At 35.2% G+C, this 19365-nt stretch overlaps 4 protein-coding genes across 7 annotated transcripts in view; 3 read left to right on the forward strand and 1 right to left on the reverse strand.

The window, feature by feature from the left end:
• Window positions 1-3140: 3140 nt before the first annotated feature.
• LOC119639690 overlaps window positions 3141-19365 on the reverse strand; it is a 16376-nt gene continuing 151 nt past the window's right edge. The window contains exons 1-8 of one of the 3 annotated variants that reach the window (XM_038037258.1): window positions 10764-11597; window positions 9752-10553; window positions 8534-9519; window positions 5930-6119; window positions 5538-5866; window positions 5219-5473; window positions 3959-4864; window positions 3141-3875 (exon numbers count right to left, since the gene is read on the reverse strand). In XM_038037258.1, coding sequence (XP_037893186.1) covers window positions 3240-3875; window positions 3959-4864; window positions 5219-5473; window positions 5538-5866; window positions 5930-6119; window positions 8534-9519; window positions 9752-10553; window positions 10764-11276 — 4617 coding nt within the window. In that variant the 5' untranslated portion in view covers window positions 11277-11597 and the 3' untranslated portion in view covers window positions 3141-3239. Of the gene's footprint in view, window positions 3876-3958; window positions 4865-5218; window positions 5474-5537; window positions 6120-8533; window positions 9520-9751; window positions 10554-10763; window positions 11598-19365 lie in introns of those variants that run through there. The other 2 variants (XM_038037256.1, XM_038037257.1) reach the window with 2 other exon arrangements.
• On the forward strand, window positions 7200-8474 carry LOC119639691 (protein angel). Its single transcript, XM_038037259.1, has one exon. It carries the CDS (start codon window positions 7353-7355, stop codon window positions 8409-8411), a length of 1059 nt encoding a protein of 352 aa, XP_037893187.1. The 5' UTR covers window positions 7200-7352; the 3' UTR covers window positions 8412-8474.
• On the forward strand, window positions 11811-12688 carry LOC119639693 (39S ribosomal protein L43, mitochondrial). Its single transcript, XM_038037263.1, has 3 exons — window positions 11811-12040; window positions 12099-12205; window positions 12263-12688. Exons 1-3 carry the CDS (start codon window positions 11904-11906, stop codon window positions 12601-12603), a joined length of 585 nt encoding a protein of 194 aa, XP_037893191.1. The 5' UTR covers window positions 11811-11903; the 3' UTR covers window positions 12604-12688.
• On the forward strand, window positions 14694-18694 carry LOC119639692 (GILT-like protein 1). Of its 2 annotated transcripts, XM_038037262.1 has the most exons (6): window positions 14694-14857; window positions 14962-15135; window positions 15219-15350; window positions 15461-15625; window positions 18251-18388; window positions 18455-18694. In XM_038037262.1, the coding sequence occupies exons 2-6, from the start codon at window positions 15040-15042 to the stop codon at window positions 18575-18577; spliced, it is 654 nt and encodes a 217-aa protein (XP_037893190.1). In that variant the 5' UTR covers window positions 14694-14857; window positions 14962-15039; the 3' UTR covers window positions 18578-18694. The 2 variants fall into 2 exon arrangements, with proteins under 2 accessions (XP_037893190.1, XP_037893189.1); XM_038037261.1 differs by lacking the exon at window positions 14694-14857 and having other exon boundaries at window positions 14894-15135.

The following is a 19365-nucleotide window of genomic DNA, read 5'->3' on the forward strand; positions in this document are numbered from 1 at the left end:
GCCTCTCTCATAGAAATCCTGGTCTCTATTTGCAAAAAACTCTAGTAGTCGATTTTCACAATCCTCCCTAGATTCCAATTTTTTATCATTAAAGAAATTTTGCAATGCAAGAAAAAGATGATAATCGCTTGGTGCCAAGTCCGGACTGTATGGCGGATGCATTAAAACTTCCCAACCAAGCTCCCGAAGTTTCTGGCGAGTCACTGTAGATGTATGTGGCCTATCGTTGTCCTGGTGGAACACGACATCTCTCCTGTTGGCCAATTCTGGCCGTTTCTGGTCAATCGCTATCTTCAAACGGTCCAGTTGTTGACAGTAGAGATCAGAATTTAGCCATAGAGTTTGGCCATATGGAAGCAACTCATAATAAATAATCCCCTTCCAGTCCCACCAAATGCATAGCAAAACCTTCCTGGCCGTTTGAGGTGCTTCACCGCTCTTTGATCACGATCGTTTTCGCACAGGGTTATCGTATGTGATCCATTTCTCATCTCCAGTCGCCATTCGTTTAAGAAATGGGTCTATCTCATTCCGTTTGGCTAAGGCTTCGCAGGGGGATATTCGATCCATCATGTTTTTTTCTGTTAATTGGTGTGGCACCCAAACATCGAGCTTCTTTTTGAATCCAGCTTTGTGTTTTATGGTCGATTTTTAGCTCCTGGGCGATGTTACGACTGCTAACATGCCGGTCAACTTCGATCATTTCTCCGATGTTATCGACATTTTCGACGACCGGCCTACCTGTGCGAAGTGCATCTTTAACATCAAAAATTCCTGAACGGAATCTACGAAACCAAAATTGCACATAATTGGCTGTTACAGTATCGGAACCATGAACACCATTCACAATTTTAGCCGCCTGGCTTGCATTTTCGCCTTTGTCAAAGAAAAACTGTAAAATGTACCGAATTTTCTCTTTGTTCACTTCCATTTTTAACACGCTGTAACTCACAATTGAATGCACCAAATAAAAAACAGCAAAAGATTTTTTTTTACTGCGAAATGTCACCTTTCCAGCGAGCATAAATCTGAAATTGTTTGATCGATGCGAGAAATCTATCAGTGCAGCCATCTAAAATAATGGATTTCTTTTTCCCCAAACTAATATATATCTACTTGGTTCAAATTTGGCAAGTTTGATTTTTTTGCCAATTTACTTTTTCGAGCTATCATCAGACGGACAGACACGCTTCAAATAAATCAGAAAGTGATTCTGAATCAATCGGTATAAGTACAGTTTGATCGATCGCAAGTCCTTATAGGCATTTATATGGAAATCTCAGTTTAGAATATTATTCCAAATATAATAAATATATCATATTATTATTATTATTATTATTATAAATTTAGCTAGGGAATAAATTCCAAGACTAAAGTCTTAAAGCACTAGCATCTAAGGGTATTGGCTTTATTGAAAACTCTATCTTAGTTGAGATTTCAACCGTTAAGATAAATAATGCCTGGTACAGAGAAATAATTGCACATATCGGAACAAAACTTAATATATCCCCGTTTCATAATTGACATAGGGTACAGTAATAATAATAATACCATGATGCTTTTAAACATGACACCCGTAACTCAATTCTTTTTTTTGCCTAGTATATAAAAACAATCACTGATATATTCCACTTCGCAATGAGGTGGCGATTTTCGTTGCTACTGCTCCTCTTGATTTTAATTTTGTTAAAATATATAAATAAATATTTCTCAAATTCAGAAAATATGCAAACGACAATATTTTCCTTAACAATAGATAGGCAAAAGACAAACGGAGTATCATTCCTTTCTATCTTCCGTTGATGGGAATATGTAGAAGGCATGGGAAAAAGGGAAGGTACAGGCAATAAATGCACATTTTGAATAATTTTTAGACGTTTATTAAATCCCACTTAAGTCATAGTAATAAAAAAAAATATATATATATATTTGATTTAATATTATTATTTATATATATATGAACTATGCTATTCGTTTCTGTTAGGAATGTTTTCGTAAAATTTATTACACATTAAGGCACGTTACTCGTTATTCTACTAATCAAAACATACGAGTTATAAATCACGTTTTAATCGAAATTTTACTTTCACGCCTCCAAAACCTGAAAACAACTGTTCTGCCGAAAAAATAATTTTCTATATAATAAGGCATACGTACAGTTTGATTATGTTTAGTTTTAAAGTTCCTAAATCTTTATATATATTACAATTAAAAATTAATTCATAAAAAATAAATCTATTCACTAATTCAAGAGACTCTTTTTAACCGCTATTGTCATATCGTACTACTAACAATTAACTTGAAGGCAATATAGAAGGCATTCATCGCATTGCTGTGCATTGCTCTGCTTTTAGAAATTAGTCATGGATGCGTGACCAGGTACAATCGTTAACCAGTCTTCTTCGTATGTAAAGCAAAAGCTACATATCTCTCGCCATAATTATGACGAACGAGAATAAAAACGATTTAACTTAAATTTCATTTACATTCGACTTATTGGACAGGCCAAAAAAATTAAATCTTTGTCGAGGTCAAGAAAGAAAAACTTGACCTCAGAACTATTAATAGATTAGGTACTTAATCTAAGGGTAGTTCACAACTTTAGATCGCCCAAGAATTTTGATAAATAATGTAACGTGTTTTTGGCTAGAAATTGCTTTTAGGGTCAGTTAACAAAATACTCAAAATATTTATTACCTTTTCGTAAGAAAATGTTAAGAATTTTTTTTCATTCTCTGAAATAGTGCATAAAAGTGCATTCATTTCCTGGGATTTATCAACTGTGAAAAAAACAATTTAGAAGACATCTTACACATATAGGTTTCAAGTTGTTTCAGTTTCCTTTGTCCTATCTATTATCATTCTATATCATTGTCGTCTTTTTATAACTAACGTAGTTCAAGGCCACGAATAGAAAACGAAAGGAATTAAACGCTTAAAAATAACCAGCAATTTTGCGTATAAGAAGGGAACAATTAGCAGTCGTTTCGCCTGGCTTTCCCCATATAAATAACAAAAAATAAATCTTATGTAACTTATTGCGACTAAAATGAATGTAATAATAGTTATAATAATAATAATAATAATAATAATAATTATAATAATAATGATAATAATAATGATAATAATTAGGAAATATACGCGGAAAATATAATTTCCTTTAAACGTAAATAATAACAAAATATACGCATCATATACGTATGTAATATATAAAGGCAAGTTTCCAAGACATTTAAGACTTAATTCGAGCGCGGTCTAACCCATTTGCTAAGGAATTCCAATACAAAGTTTAAGTGCAGCAACCAACTGGTAAGTGCCTCTTGATTGTCGGCTGAGAAGAACACTTTCGTTGCACAACATTCATTTGGTTGCGGATCTAAATCATAACGTAAGCAGAATGAACGCGGTCGGGCGCACAAGTCAGGATAAGCTACTGTCAGAGGCAATTGAAAGTTTGGCAAAGTGTTACGCAAGTCCAGGCTTAATAAAGGTGCTTTATCAATGTAATTTTCATCTTGCCACACGCGCATACATAAGCCATCCAAATTGCACCAGCGACGATTCCAATTATGCTGCGTATGGGGATCCTCGACGTTAAGAAAACCACTCTTGGCCCTTTTAGGGTAGCGAATCTCTGCGCGACCGTTCAATTGAATGTCCTCTTTTAAATTATTTGAAGTCGTCTGATGGACGAGCGGAATGTTACAAGTGCCTGATGCTCGCAGACATAGGCGTTCTGAATTATTTGTTTCCTGAGGTACGTACTCGTAAGGTGCCAAGTCCAAAGCATTTAAAGAAAATGATGCGTTTAAACGAAAGCGTGACACAATTTCATTCGTGGATGAGGAGAGCGACGCACAACTAGCATTCCATTTCTGTGGAGAAATTTATCAATAAAATTTTCGCACATGTAAAAATGTAAAGATTCTTGGAAACATGTGCACTAAAGGAGACTTACCGAAGTCGATCTTCTTGGTTCGAGCGAAAGTGTTGAAACTTTGCGCAAACGCAGCATAAAAATATTACAACGAACCGTTAGCTCCTCTTCAACAGAACGCGCTTGCATGATTGTGGGACACAAAGTAAACTCTATGCCGCAATCAGTAAACGAAACACAACCGTTTTGATATTCCACTGATTGTGTAGACTTAATAACACCACCACATTCAAATGTTACAATATAAAAATAATTAAAAAACATGTCTTGATTGCCGTTTGGATGAATTTTCAAAAACATGTCGTCAATATAAAAACGCATTAACACCTGATCGCCTTTTAAGGGCGGCTTCAATTCAAAGAGGCGTCTCTCGAATTTCAAAGTAGAGTAGAGAAGCAGACGTTCCGCCTCTACCATTTCTGGCGAAACTTCCAATTCGGGTACCAGACGGCATATACTTACGGCCTTAGCTAATTGCTCAGTAACCGGCGCAGTTTCGTCCAACGAAAACAATGTTTCCAAATACAGATTTGACTCGAGCGAATATGAGTCACAGCCATTCCTAAAAGAATCTGGCATTCCTGGCCCACATTCTTGCCGCGAAGTAGTAGATCGGTCTTTCACTCCAGAAAAACTAAATGACATGGAGAGACGCCTTGCCTCGGTTCGGACAAAGTGTTTACTTTTCCGAAACGATTTCTGCAAAACATTCTTCATTCGTCTGTAACGAATAAATTTGCCAAGAGATGACGCTGTACAGTAGGACTGACTTCTAGAAAAGTTATTTAAACTCTGTGTTGTCGAATTAGGTGGATCATGTAAGCGGGCACATTCAATCGATACATTTTGGCTACAGCTAAGTTCACTTCTAGTCATCAGTGTAGCATGGGTACCATCGTCATCAGGTTCATTTCGTAACGTCGAATCCTAAATCGTGCAAAATAAAGTTAGAGAAGCATCACATATATAGATATACCAAACCAGGAAGACGAGAATACAGCACCCTAAACCAAGAAAAACTATGTTGTATAAATACGTTTTAGTAGTGTTTATAAATGAGATTAAGAACTAAACGCAAATTCGCTACAAGCAAAGCTTTTGTTCGTTTATTTGAAAGGATGCCTGTGACTAGGTGCACAGTTATTTACAATGTTATGATTGTGATGAAAGTGTTTTTAGTAATAAGAGTTGGAATGGAAAAAGAAAACGCAAATGGAAATGCAGCCAGTAATAGAGCCTTCGTATACCAAAATTTTAAAATTAATCAATAATAAATTCTACCTTAGTCGTAAAAGATTTTTGCTTCTTAGGAGTGCTTTGGTTATGCGACGAAGGCGAAGCAATGGCGCTCATGCCCAGATTACTGTCAGTTGTAGTTGAATTTTCATTTACATCGTTTTCCGCATACGTATCATTATTAGGGGATGCATACGAAACTGAATTACTGCGCATTGAAACTGATTCCAACTTAGCAACCTGATCGCTGTCGTTCGATAAAAGTTGGTAATCGGCTTCATTATTACGATTACTTTTATCCTGGAATAAATAATAACACAATTACTTCGAACCCGTTATTTTTGGTTAGTCAGATTTAAATTACATTTTCTACTCTAACTAAGCGTTCTTGAAATAAATCGTCTACAATCAATTCACTTCTGCACAAGTTTGCCAGAAATAGATCGCTACGATATAGCGATAATTCTGATTTACTGACGTACGTACTTCTAGGTGGTGAATTATGTTCTCTTACAAATACATTATTCATTGATCGTGACTGTGTCCCTCTTCTTACTAATTTCCTTTCGCTTGTACTCGGCTCAAACTGTGCTCCCTGTAAGTTCTTCTGTTGTAAAGAGTCATGTAAAAATTTTCCAAGAGCAATAGGCTTTGATTTTGCAACAGTGGTCCTGGCAGACTTGTTTTTATTAACTTTGGCGTATAGATCCTCTGGATTAGTTTTTTCATTTAACTTTTGTACTCCAGTATGATTACCATAGTGAGGACTTCCCAATACGTGGATACTGTGCTCTTCGATTTCTGAATATATAGGTTCATTGCAGAGATCAAAGTTTTGAGCTCTTGGTAAATCAGTATGTATTTGAACACAAGTCCGTTGTCGATCTCTGTGCTCACCATCCGTACAGTCAAAACCAGAATACCGAATATCCCGCCTTTCAAGTTCCTTAAATTATAAAAAATAAAAAAAAAAACTCATTAAACCATCATTTTTATTAATAATTCTAGCAAATTACTATTAAACTTTTCTATAATAAATATCATCGATAACGAAAATGGTTTCTCACATAATAGGACGTAATTGAGAGCTTCGAGAGAAGTAAATAATGAAATATGTTTATGCTGAATGAGAAAATGTCCGCTTGTTGGGCAATATACTTCCAGGATTGCTTGCAAGCGATATATAATGCCTTTTTTTATTCTGTCAAGAAAAGTGGGTTCTTTGTACTCTTACGAGTGTCTCTTACTAAACTTTGCAATAATGCACTGCTGCTACTGTTGTTTGATCAACTAACAAAATGCCGACAAAATGTGAAATTCATAATCATATGAAGCATTCGTCTCCATTAGAAAAATGGCTGATCCCAATGAATTTTTTTGCCATTCACCACCACAATCCGCATAGAACTTAATTGTTAGTTAATAGTTGCATGATGTTCCGCGACTACTTTGAAGCTTGTCTGCTCGCTGGCAAAACATTATTTTTTTTAAGAAGCAAACTACGCTAACAGATTTACCATTTTACTATGGATTTCCCTTGCTTTTAAAACGCTGCTACAAAAAATTTTATTACAGTTTAATTTTTAAAATTTTTCCATTTTTTAAAAATAACTCTGACATGTATTCTTTAAGTTACTGCTTTTGTTTTAAACTAACGGATTGACTTGGAATCTGATCATATAAGGATTGAAAGTTCTCTATTGCACTAAAATCATATATCCGTAAACTTTTCAATCAGCCTAATCATTGATACACGCTGATGTCCTACCGGAACAAGTAATTTCAATAGAAATTTTTTGGAACGATGAGATATTCAACCGCGATTATATGTTATATAAGTATATAACAAACGTCTATTGCACTTGATATTATTTAAGGTTAAAAAATAGAACGAATAGCATATCAACTATTAAATAGTTGCCCATGCGTACGTTTCGCAAGAAAATTGGTTTTAATATCGTATGAAACACTCGGTTTTTGAAACAAAACGGTACAGCAGACTGTCATTTACTTAAAACATTTAATGATCAGCTGTTTTTCGGATTACGGTTTACAAATTATTAGTTTCGATGGTTTAGCAAAATATAACAACAAATAGCACGAAGCAAAGTTTCCACATATTCTTAATGCGAAATCTCATGCCATATTTCCATTAATTAACGGAATTGGTGCTCCTGAAATGTTTAGTACTTTGCATTCTAGTGGTTTGACAGGCATTTTTTTAAAACAATCAACAACACTACGAGGACTTGCCTCGAAAACAAATAAATTGAAGAGGAAAAAACATAACTCGATATTAACGAGAGGAATGTATCGCTATTGGGAACCTACATATAATCGAATGGAATTGTCCCAACCGCGTGATGCCAACAAGGCGCCAAATCAATTCAGGCTAGTGTCGTACAACATATTGGCTCAAGATCTTCTCGTAGAGCACTTGCAACTTTACCAAGGCATTCACAGTAAATTGCTTCATTGGGAGCATCGTCTGGAAAAATTGAAATCGGAATTGGAGATATTGCAACCGGATATATTGTGTCTACAAGAGATGCAATACAATCATTTGAAAAGTTTTGTTCAAGAATTGTCCCACAAGCGTAAGGTTGAATATATATATAAAAAGAAAACAGGTAGACGTACGGATGGATGCGCGATCATTTATGATAGTAACAAATTCAAATTAGATGACGATCAATGTGTGGAATATTATACTAATGACGTAGCCACACTGAATCGTGAGAATGTCGCTATAATGGCTAAATTTCAGGTACGAAACGACCCAACAACGGAATTCATTGTGGCAACTACTCATTTGCTTTACAATCCAAGACGTGAAGATGTACGTATTTCACAGGTTGGGGTATTGTTACGAGCGCTGGCTTCTTTTGCAATCCGGACTAAACATTCTCGCTTACCCACAATTTTAGCGGGAGACTTCAACTTTACACCTAATACCGACGCTTATAAATTCTTAGTGGCCCAACGTAAATTCAATGAATACCTTTTTCAAATGGAAAGTATTGATTTTGGAAGTGAAGCGGTCTCAACGTTCCAAGATGAGTGGGTTACCGTTGATTACATATTAAAATCGATCGCGGAAGACAAAGAAAAATCGATAACAATAGAAAGCACCTATAAACTGCCGACAGCCGAATCGTGTATGAACATCGGAAAAATACCAAACACCTTTCTCGGTTCCGACCATTTTTCGTTAGCGATTTCGTTTTCAATACGTTAGAAATATAGAAATAATAGTAAAGTGCATTTGCCAGTCTTCGTTTTAACAAATACAACACAACACAGACATAAATTTTATACAATCGATTATTTCTTGTAAATAAAATTTTCTATTTCACTTACCTGAAATGTGCGGATCGCGTGTTGATCGTTTGCCTCTAGTTTGGCACGTATGTTACTGAGAATATAACTCATCTTAGAAAGTGTAACATCTTGATCCAGGTCAGTATTGAAAGATCGATAAGTCCTCTCTTTCAGTTGAGTTCCATTGCTATCACAAACTTTACCACGTTTAAGATCAGAAGACATGGCAGCTTGGTGGCTACAGCAAGTTGTTTTTTTCACAGGCGAATGAACGATACGATTAAAGTTGAAGCGTGCAGTCGTCTCACGACTGTTCGTAATGGTGTTACGGACTGATTCAGCCGGCGAGTGATAACTACCGGGAGGTGATTGCGATAGAGAATTCGCTCGCCTCAAGCTCTGTGGTGAAGTTTGTATACCGACGTTGCGTCCTGGGGTTTTGCGTATTTGCATATTTATGCGTTCCTTATTTTCCTTTTTCGGCGAGACCAGTCGCAATATCTTCTGTTTAGAAGTTTTTAAGAACGCTTTCGAACTGGAGCTTAAATTACTCTTAGCACTTTCGTTATGCTTGTTGCTGTGACTTTGCTTACTTGACCAAGGTGATAAATTGCGCCACTGTTCCGACCATATGAATTTTTGAGACGATGAACGCATTTTGGCATTTTGCGGGGTTCCTAATAATTGGAATTTTGTGGGCGTATCCTTGTTTTCGATGTTAGTAGCCAGATTACGTTTAACGCCACCATCAACTGTGTCCAAATCTATTTTGTGACTATTGAAAGGTTGCTGCGGCTCTGCTTGGGTCGCCGTTGATCGAAATTGTTTTCGATTTGCATTTGAATCATAGTTAAGCATTTCTTTGATCTTCGGTTCATTCCAACCAATGCAAATGTCTTTAGTTCTCTTCTCTTTCAATTCACTGATATGCTTTTCGTTTTCTCCATAACTCCTTGACTCTTGTTCAATATCACTTAGCGAAGGATACTGTGGCTGTAGTCTTTTCGATCCTTTGTCTTTTTTGCCTTTAGAGCAAATTGAAAAAACAAAAGGAAAAAGAAAAACAAAAACAAATTAATTCAAGAATATATTTGAATTAAACACATTATTGCAAGCTGAAGTCTTTAAGTCTTTATTGCACAAATTTCATAAGAACTTTTATTTTTTATTTAAATGTAAAAAAGTCTACAGTTTCGCTACTTTAACTAAAACTTTTATAAGAGAGAGAAAGAAAATATCACTTGCTTATTAACTTACTTAATGGATCTGACTTTTTATCTGAGCCGTAGTTATTATTTGTAAGCATCTGTTGGCTTCGTTTTGGCTTAACACCTTTTTTTCGAAAAATTTCGGTGCTTTCTTTTTTGTTACTATCAGCCCCATATACATAGCCTCTTTTAGCTAGAAATTCGTCGACCACGCGCTCTGCTTCTCGCACGGATGGTGAAGTTGAAGTAAAAGTGACGGCAGAAGACTTCTCTTCAAAACTTACGGAACTGCGTGGTGGTTTTGGGGGCGGTTCGTTTATGTTATGCGATTTGTACGTACGTTGTGCGGTACTAGAAAGCCTTTTTTTCAGAAGGGTGCCTCCTGACTTATGCCTGCGCTGGGTCCTGCCGGTTAAACCAGAGGTGACGGTAACCGGTGTTTCGCGTTCAGAAATTTTCTCCAAAGGCGGAGCTGTTGGTGTATGCGGCTCAAAAGGTGCTCGATGACAAGTTCCTTTCTGGGTTTTTGGGCGAGGCTCAATGGGAATAAACAAAGCCTCCTTGCTTTCAGTTGAACGTGTTGTGCTTTTCATACTGCGTAGATTACCCGGTACTTTATGCTTGTTCACACGTACCTTAGAAATAACGCAATTGCCTCTTAATTCTTGTATGATATGGATAAGAGGTTCATCTTTTCCACTCGCTTCTAGATGACTAGTTGCCGTAAAAAAGGCATCATTGCTTCTTTTGGCCGAGCTAAGAGCTTTTGCTGGATTTTCATATTTTTGAGGGACTTTTGCTTTTGCTGAAGCACGTGGTTCATCACCACGTCTACTTAAGCTCTTATTCTGCTTCAACAGGTCGGAAAAATGAGAAATAAAAAAGAAATAAATAAATAATAATAATAATAAAAGAAATACATGTGCAAGGGAAAAACGTTATGGTTGTTTCTTTAGCAGTCTTACGTTTCTTCATAGAACATTTTTGCCCAACGATTCGGGAAAAAGTGCTGCTGTTTATTGCTACAACCTGGATACTTATTAACTTAATAGAAACCATACCTGATTTATGTCAGAGCGTCTGTTGCGTCGAGGTTGGCGTAATGCTTGACAAGTTCCTCTGCCACCTCCTTCACCACTGTCGCTCGTGAAGCAATAACAAAATCCATCTTTGCATGGCTTACATTTGCGCTCTTGTTCTTTATTAGTGAGATTTTCATTTATCAAATCTAGGTCTTCATCTAGGTTGTCGCCTAGCAATTTTTCTTTGCCTTCTCTAGTATGACGACATTGGGACGATATGCGATTAATACGACGTGCTCGAAATTCGTCCATACATTCTTGTAAACTAAATGTAGTGGTGGTATCATCATCATGAACAATTTCGTCCGAATCATCATCATCATCGTCATCGAGAAACTCTGACGTAGTACAATTGTTATCTTTTGAGACCCAAGCGGAGTGGCCACCGTCTAACTCGTCCCTCTCAATGTCGTTCATAGTGACATGTTCTTGATTAAATTCACTATTGCGAGTGCTACGTTTACCTGTCTTTCTTGTTTTCGAATTTGTCATTTTCTAATTGTAAGCTTCTTTTATTGCTTTTTTGCTTTTTTTATAACTCTGCATCGCACTCACTTTACCGACGCCACTCTCGTCAAAGCAAATCACTAACCACTTTCAACTTTCACTATAGAACTAGCAAACTTCTATTTGGGGATGACATAAAAAGCGCACAAAATAACTAACTGTAAGCCGATTTCACTTAGTATTGAATTCGTTCGATTCCTGCAGAAAACACTTTCAAATCTTAACAGAAGCGGCTTTTTCCTTATCAGTAGTTTTCGTTCTCCACTAAAAAACTGTTTTTCTTATTTTCGGGTAGTGTTACCAAACTCTGAAAAAATGTGAATTTGTACAAAAAGAATCCCCAGAATCCCGTTTGTTCTCATTTTTAATAGAAAATAATTTTATTTTTCTGAAATTTAAATATAACTAAAAGTTTTTATGTTTACTTTATACGCATGTAAGTTGCTTATTTAAAAAGAACAATCAAGTTTGCTTAGTTTCTCTCCTGCAATCCTATCAAATTTTGCTAATATAACAACCCCGTTTTTTAACATGATTAAGTTTTTAACGTGATGTAAGAGGAATTCTGGGAAAGATTAATAAACATAAAAATATTAACAAACAGCTAACAAAATGTCCAATAGTCATCTGTTCCTCAAATCAGGCTTTCCACGTGCACCATTACAAAACGGTTTAGGACGGTACGTTTGTCAATTGCAACGCGTTACCTTAAAATTTTGCAAACATCATGGCTCGAGCAGAGGAATGCGGTATTTCTAAATACATTTAAATATATTTCGAAAAATTATTACAGGAATCATATTTCAGTGCATTTCTCGAAAATCATTTGGTAGATTTTGCTAAGGAAAATCCCGGAATTGTAGTGTACGTAAAGCCTCGCCGTCATCGAACTCCAGTTTTAGTGGGCGAATATCGTTAGTAAACGACGTAGATTTTTAATACAATTAAAGCAAAATGTATTATAATTCTAGTTAATGGCGATCGTGAGTGGCTTAATTGCCGCAATAATACCAAAGATGAAATTCTTAAATGGATGCAGTTATTGAAGACACAAAATGGTTCCTCCAGCTCTTTGCGCTTAAGGAAAATGTGGCATACAGATGTGCCGTCCATACAAGGACCATGGACACCATTTACGCTCAAAAGTCCTGATACCAATTTAACTACATATCCAAATACCAATGACTCTCAGCCGCTGGATATTGAAGAATCTGCTACCGAGAAATTAATCGAGTTATTTAAAAAACAAAAGCTTAATGACCAAAGTGTAAATTCAATTGATGCGAAGCAATGTCTAAAAGAGCTTGAGTAGCCCATGTCGTTTTTATATTTAAATGAAATTCATAGATTAATGGAACTATAAATGATCACATGAGCATAAAAGATGGGTTAACTTCGTGATAACTTTTCCATATGTGTATTTGCAAATTGATAGTTTAATATTTTTTTTGTTCACAAATTTCACGATGTATGTTTCTAACAAGCCCCTTTCAACTTTGGCAATATTAACGTTATAAAATTCCGCATCTCATGTGGAAGGAGGCACAGATGGTTACAAAAAAACATTATTTTTTTTTAATTTGTTCCTAATTGCGTTTTGCAAATGGATCAACATTCTAAGAAAATACGTTCTAAATTTGCAAAATCAGTTTGACCAATGCTTTGGTAAAAAAAAAGAATAAATCCCTAATACGCATGAATTCTTTAAATGGCGTTTTCCCAAAATTAGATTTTCAAAACGGCATGCAGCAACTACTAACTAGGGTGCGTGCTCCATCGGAAAGGTAAACTCGTATTGAAAACAATGCGATAAATACTTACATCATGCAACCGAATGTAATTAGTGGCTGAATCCGTCGGCATACCTCTCTCAATGGCCTAGAAAGATGATTGCAACAGAAGCATATGAAAATCAAACAATCATCTGCGCAGGAATCGCATATGATCCCCGATAATGGCACTTTTTTTTTTTTTTAAACGAACAATCATTGTCGTCTATTCAACACTGTGATGGGTAAAGAAAAGAGGGGGAAAAAAGGAGTGGCTGAAGCCTACGTAATGCCGGAATCATTTTCCTGAGCCATCTTCAATTAAAGAAACTCTACGCCCTACGTCTATTTTGGTAGAGAAGAAAAAATCGTTTGTTATAGATGCTTATAGCTAAAGGAATGAATACCTAGGGTTTATGAGAATATTAATTTTTGTGTGAGTGTTTCAATGGAAAACTTCAATTTTCAGCCAAAGAAAAGGTGCTCTTTATATACCCTTTATGGTGCGAAGGTATATTAAATTTTTGCGGATGTAAACAACACCCAGAAGGACTTGAGATGGACCCATCTTTTCTTAAACAGAGCGATTCAGAATTGCTTTTTGCACCGATTTAAGCTCGAAAAGTGAATCAAGTGTGGTCCAAACTTGAGACAGAGAAAGAAAAAGCAAAAGCGCGATATGGGCTGGTCGATACTCTTTAAACTTTAAAAAGAAAAAAAAATTTTCTTTCAAGTTGTTGCCACAACTATCCTCCTTAAAGGCAAATCATTTTCTTATTACTACTGTTGCTGCAACCTTCACCAATTATTTACATTGTTGTTGCGTATGTGTCCTTACATTGTGTTACTCTTCATTATAATAGGCTTGGTCTCATTTCTATGTATGGTTTTTCCACACTAAAATAAAAAAGGTTGATTTTTTTTATGATGCTTTTCTACTTAAAAAAAACAGGACATTTTTCAAATTAATATTTGACATATTTTGTCAATGTATGCTAATGTGATATATGTTTATAAAATTATTTTCTATTTATTATTATTTATAAAAATTAATTTAAAATAATTATCCTTTATATTAAATTTCTAACCGTTTGCCAACATTTGTTCTTTATTTTAGTCTCGCACAAGTCCTTTAGTGAGATTTTCTTTTGCAAGGGTGGTTAAATATGTATGAAGAAGTGTTTGTAATGCGAACTTGAAAGTCCTACTCTGCCACTGCTATTAACAGTATGATGAGATATTGTTTGCTCGAAGTGTGCTTATGACGATACCCAGATATGGGTTCTTTTGAAGGCAGCTTCGAAAGACGGGATCTGTTTTGGACATGGAATTCGAAAATTGCTTGAGAGATAAGAGAAACTACTGATCAGGCATTTTGTTATGAAATATTTGCATTGTTGAGCACAAAAAGAAAACGGTACGAACATATTTATATACACTTCCAATAATACATTTTTTACCATTTTTTTCTGTTAGTCTGCAATGCCAGGACTATGGAAATGCCCTTCGATGTACAAATATTTCTCCGCATTCTTGTTCCCCGAGCATTTTATGCTGGACAGTGCGTAATTTGTGTGTGCAACACACTATTAATAGAAACCGATATTCTCGGCAACTGTTCATTAGAATACGTATTTTATTTTATTATCAGTTGTTTCAAGTTCTCCCTGTTTTTCTTAGCGATTAATGAATTCTCTTTGGCTATGTTTTATACATAGAGTATAACTTAAGACAAATGGACATAAAATATTTAAAACGTCTGCACGTAATTGCTTGCATATGCAGATACATGTATATGTAAGTATAAATATTTTATAAAATCATGTGAATAGTAAATAAATTCAGTTGTACCGTGATAAGGTGAACCATTAAATAGTAATTGAAATTTTGAACATTTCAAGAGTTTAAAGAAAATTACACGTCGAAGAAGTTCTTTAGCGGCCAGATCCTACGTTTAAGAAAAATCAATTTAGTAAAAAATGTTCGCTTTAAAAACCTGTTCAATTTTATTGTGTTTCGCAGTGGCGACGACATACCTAACTTTAAGCGTAACGGCAGCTGTTATCGAAGAAAAGGTTTTCTAAATTTTTTTTATTTCATTTCATTCGTTTCTTTTTATCTTGATCTTCTTAATCTGATCTTTTATAAATTACAACAGCTGAATGTTTTGGTTTTGTATGAATCCTTGTGTCCAGACAGTAAACGTTTTTTGCAAGATCAGTTGGGTCCAAATTATGACGAGCTAGGAGATTTCATCGATATTAAATTGGTTCCATTTGGTAACGCTAAAGCAAGTGCTTTTTATTTATATCTCCTATTCAATAAAAAGCAATTTTTATTGGGCGTTTAAAATAATCGTAATGTAAATATGTATATATATATTTTTTTTTGTATTTTCAGTCCGTTAATGATGGCAAGGAATTCGTATGTCAACATGGTCCGGCAGAATGCTTAGGTAATCTCAAGCAATCCTGTGTTATAAATCAAACAACCAATCAAACCGCACAAGTGAAATTTGTTGTTTGTCAGATGACCACACACTGGAATGACAACGATGTGAAAGAGGTAAGGGGCTTTGAAGGCCATTAATAACGTTATTATTTCTATTATTTATGAACGAAAGCAATGACTTTTATGATCAATAATAAATATTTTAAAGTTAACAAAAGATTAGGTAAACTTTCTCTCTCTTTATTACCAGAAAAGTTCAATGCTTTTACAAATATTTGCAGCTCTACGAATTTTAACCCCTCCGGTCGATGTCCGTAAGCTAAATGGGTGGATATCCATCCTGACAATAATTATCTCGGACGATAAAGTCTTACAGTCCTTAAAGTTTAGTCGTATGCCGGGTCCAGATGGGCTCCTCTCCCATGTTCTCAAAAACTGAGCAGTTGAAATGCAACGGTTTATGGCATTCATTTTCAATCGTTCTCTTCAAGTAGCTAATCTTCTGTTGGAAGACTAGTTTTATTCTCCCACTTTATAAAAGTAGTAGTATGCATCGTGTTGAAAGGAATTGCCAAATTTAGTGCATTATCTAAATTATTTGGGTGCATTATGACGTCTCGTGTTAACTTCACATAAAATCTGCTATTGCCCCAGCATGCATTTTTAAAAGCTAGGTTGACCACCATTACCTTTCTTGAATTTGCTTGCCCTGTATTTGAGGCCTTTTTTATAAAGGCGCATTGACGGATGTTATTTACACTGATTTACGCGAGGCCTTTGATGGAATCAACTATAGACTTAGCTTAGATTTTCCATCATATTTAGTTGATTGGATGTTCTCCTTTCTAAGTGCTAGATCCTTTAGGGTGCTTTTTAACTCTTCTTAATCAGAAGATGTTCTTGTAACTTCATGTGTCCCACATGGAAATCATTTGGGACCGATTCTGTTTATTATATAGATTACAACGATCTCCCCCCAGCTATTGAATCTAGCTAGTATTCTAATGTACGTAGCTGACGTCAAACCATTTTTTCATATTAATTCGGAAATTCAATCATGTCTCCTCCAACCCGACTTAAATAATCTGTTGACTTGATGTTACTTCAATTTCATGAGGTTAATTCAAAAGAAATGTAAGAAGCTGTCATTTTCGAGGCGAAACTTGTTCGCAACCGAATATTTTATAGACTCACTTACATTGGAAAGCATGGGTTACTTTGAAGACCTAGACATCTTTTTTGACTATAAACTCCGATTCAATTTGCATGTTGAACATTCTACTAATAAAACTGGATCAGTGCTAGGCTTTATCAAACGCTGGTCGAGAGAATTTGACGACCTATACGTGACAGGAAGACTATATATATTGACTTAGTACGACCTGCATTGGAATACGTCTAGGTCGTATCGTTGCCATGCGAATTCCGTAGAATCTCTGCAGAAGCAATTTCTGCTTTTTGCTCGAAGAAATTTGGATTGGGATTCATGTGTCGCCTTCCCTTCTGAAATGAAAATAGGTCGGCGTTTATATCCTTATCGTAAGTAGAGAACCGTTGGATGGTATTAAGCATTACTTTCATCGTAAAATTGATTAATGGCGCCATCGACTAGCCGATTTTGTTTTATGCGATTAATTTTGACGTTTCTATCCGCTCGACAAGCAACTTTCTTTTTATAAAACTTAGCCAATGCAGGTTAATTTATGAGCATTTTAAACCACTTAGGGTTCTCTGTAACCATCTAAATGACATTTGTAATTTAATTTTCTTATCGGATCGTGTTGCTTCTATTAAGACTACGCATCTTAATGCCCGAGTACTGCCGACATTTTTTGTAAACTAATAGTTAAATCCTATTAATGAGCTGCACTTCAATCCGTTACTTTACTGATTCATATCTACGAAAGGAAGTTTTATAATAGGGTGTGGGTGAATTTGATGAGTAATTATGTCACTTTGGTTGTTTGTTTGTATACATTGTCGTAGTTTTAAGATTTTTTCTACTTGAACTGTAATTAGGTTAATTAAGTCTTCAACTGTATGAATTACGCAATTCAGCTGAATCTTCTTCACCTTTGTTAAGTTATCCACGGAAGGGTCGAAAGATATCTCATAAATATATTTAATCTGGAACCTGGTTTGCAGTCGAACTTCATTAAATTTAAATTTTCCAGTCTTTGCTAAAACAGTAGTCAAGTTTCAATTCATTTATATATATTTGAAGAAGGTCATCGCGTTATAAAGCTATGTATCGGGTAGATGAAGTCAAAAGTTTGAAGGAGTGGAACACCAATACAAAAAAAAGGTATTTCTTGTTTGTCTGACAGATATGAAGTAATTAAACACTCCCTGTGATTGTTCTTATTTAGCGCATTTCTTCTTCTTATGTTTGAAAGTCCGAGACGGGATTAATTCATATATCTCTTTGAAAATATTGGCATTTAATCTTATTGAACTATTGAACGAATGTGCGAATAAATAAATGAATGAATGAATGAATGTATGAGGAACTGAATGATGGAATGATTGAATGAAAGTTTGAATATAGGAGGGTTTTTGTTCTAATTTAGTTGTAGACATGTTGTGAAAACATGTTCTTACATAATTTATTTTTTAACCTTTTCGCCGGTTATAATTCGAATTATCTATTTTCTTCACTGCAGCTGAATTCTGTATATATGAATAAGCAAAAATATATAAAAAAATAAATAAATGTAATAAAAATATAACTTTTTCTAGTGCTCTGAATTAGTTGGCTTGCCCAGCAACATCGATGACTGCGTGAATACTCAACTTGGCATCAATTTGCAATTGGAAGCAGAACGCATAACCAATTTGTATGAAGTGAATTTTGTGCCAACCATTGTTTATGACAAGGTGAGTTTGCATTTATGCCACAAAAAAAAAAACAGGAAAGTAAAACTTACTTCTTTCCAACTTCAGGTTTTCAACCAAGACCTTCAGCAGAATTCCCTAAAAGATTTTCGTGCCACTGTTTGCGATTTGTTGCGGACGCGTGGTGATATTTCTTTGGACGACGATGTTTGCAAAAATTTAAATGTTTGAAAATGCATTCATAAGGAACAACTTTAAATTATAATCAAAAGAAGAGCCGGAAGTCTGGATTGCTAGTGGTCATTTAGCCATAGACTTCTTAGATTTCTTAGGTCAAAATAAAGTACAATAATAATACTAAAAATTAACTTTTATTTATACTTACTGCTTAAAGAATAATAATGATATTTAAAAGACTTAATAGCGAGTGTATCGAATTGTTTATGTGGGCCAAAAATTCGATTTATCGGTTGAAGTCAGTATGCGAAATCTTCCAAACAGTAGATCATCTTAATCGTATTTGTTCTTCGAGATGGTCGTCTCTCTACTGCCAATCTCTCAACTCCCAAACGACTAATTTCAACTTTCAACTGTAGTTTCGTAATAACCTTCTCAGGTGAAAGACGTTACACTTATATGAATGTTCAATCACCCCTTTTAAATGTAGCTGAGAAAAAAAGTTCCCTTCATTACCTCGATCCTCTTCCTCCTACCAGGAAAAAGAAGGGACCGACACGTCAATGTAAAGTTTGTGCACAGAAAAATGTTCGGAAGGAAACTAGATACTATTGCCCAACTTGCCGTAATGAACCGTCGCTCTGTATTGGACTTTGTTATAAGACCTATCACGAAAAACTACTTAATTAAATCAAGTTAATTTGAAATTTTATATTCTTTTTCGTTTTTATTATTAATAATTTAGTCAAAGAAATAAATTCTCGGACTAAAGTCAGGCCGATCTTTATATGACTTTAAAATCGAATGCCACGCCTATAAAAATTGTATAAAACTATTCAAGA

This window comes from Glossina fuscipes, unplaced genomic scaffold, assembly GCF_014805625.2.
Source record: "Glossina fuscipes isolate IAEA_lab_2018 unplaced genomic scaffold, Yale_Gfus_2 113, whole genome shotgun sequence".
In the NCBI taxonomy this organism is placed as follows: Eukaryota; Metazoa; Arthropoda; class Insecta; order Diptera; family Glossinidae; genus Glossina; species Glossina fuscipes.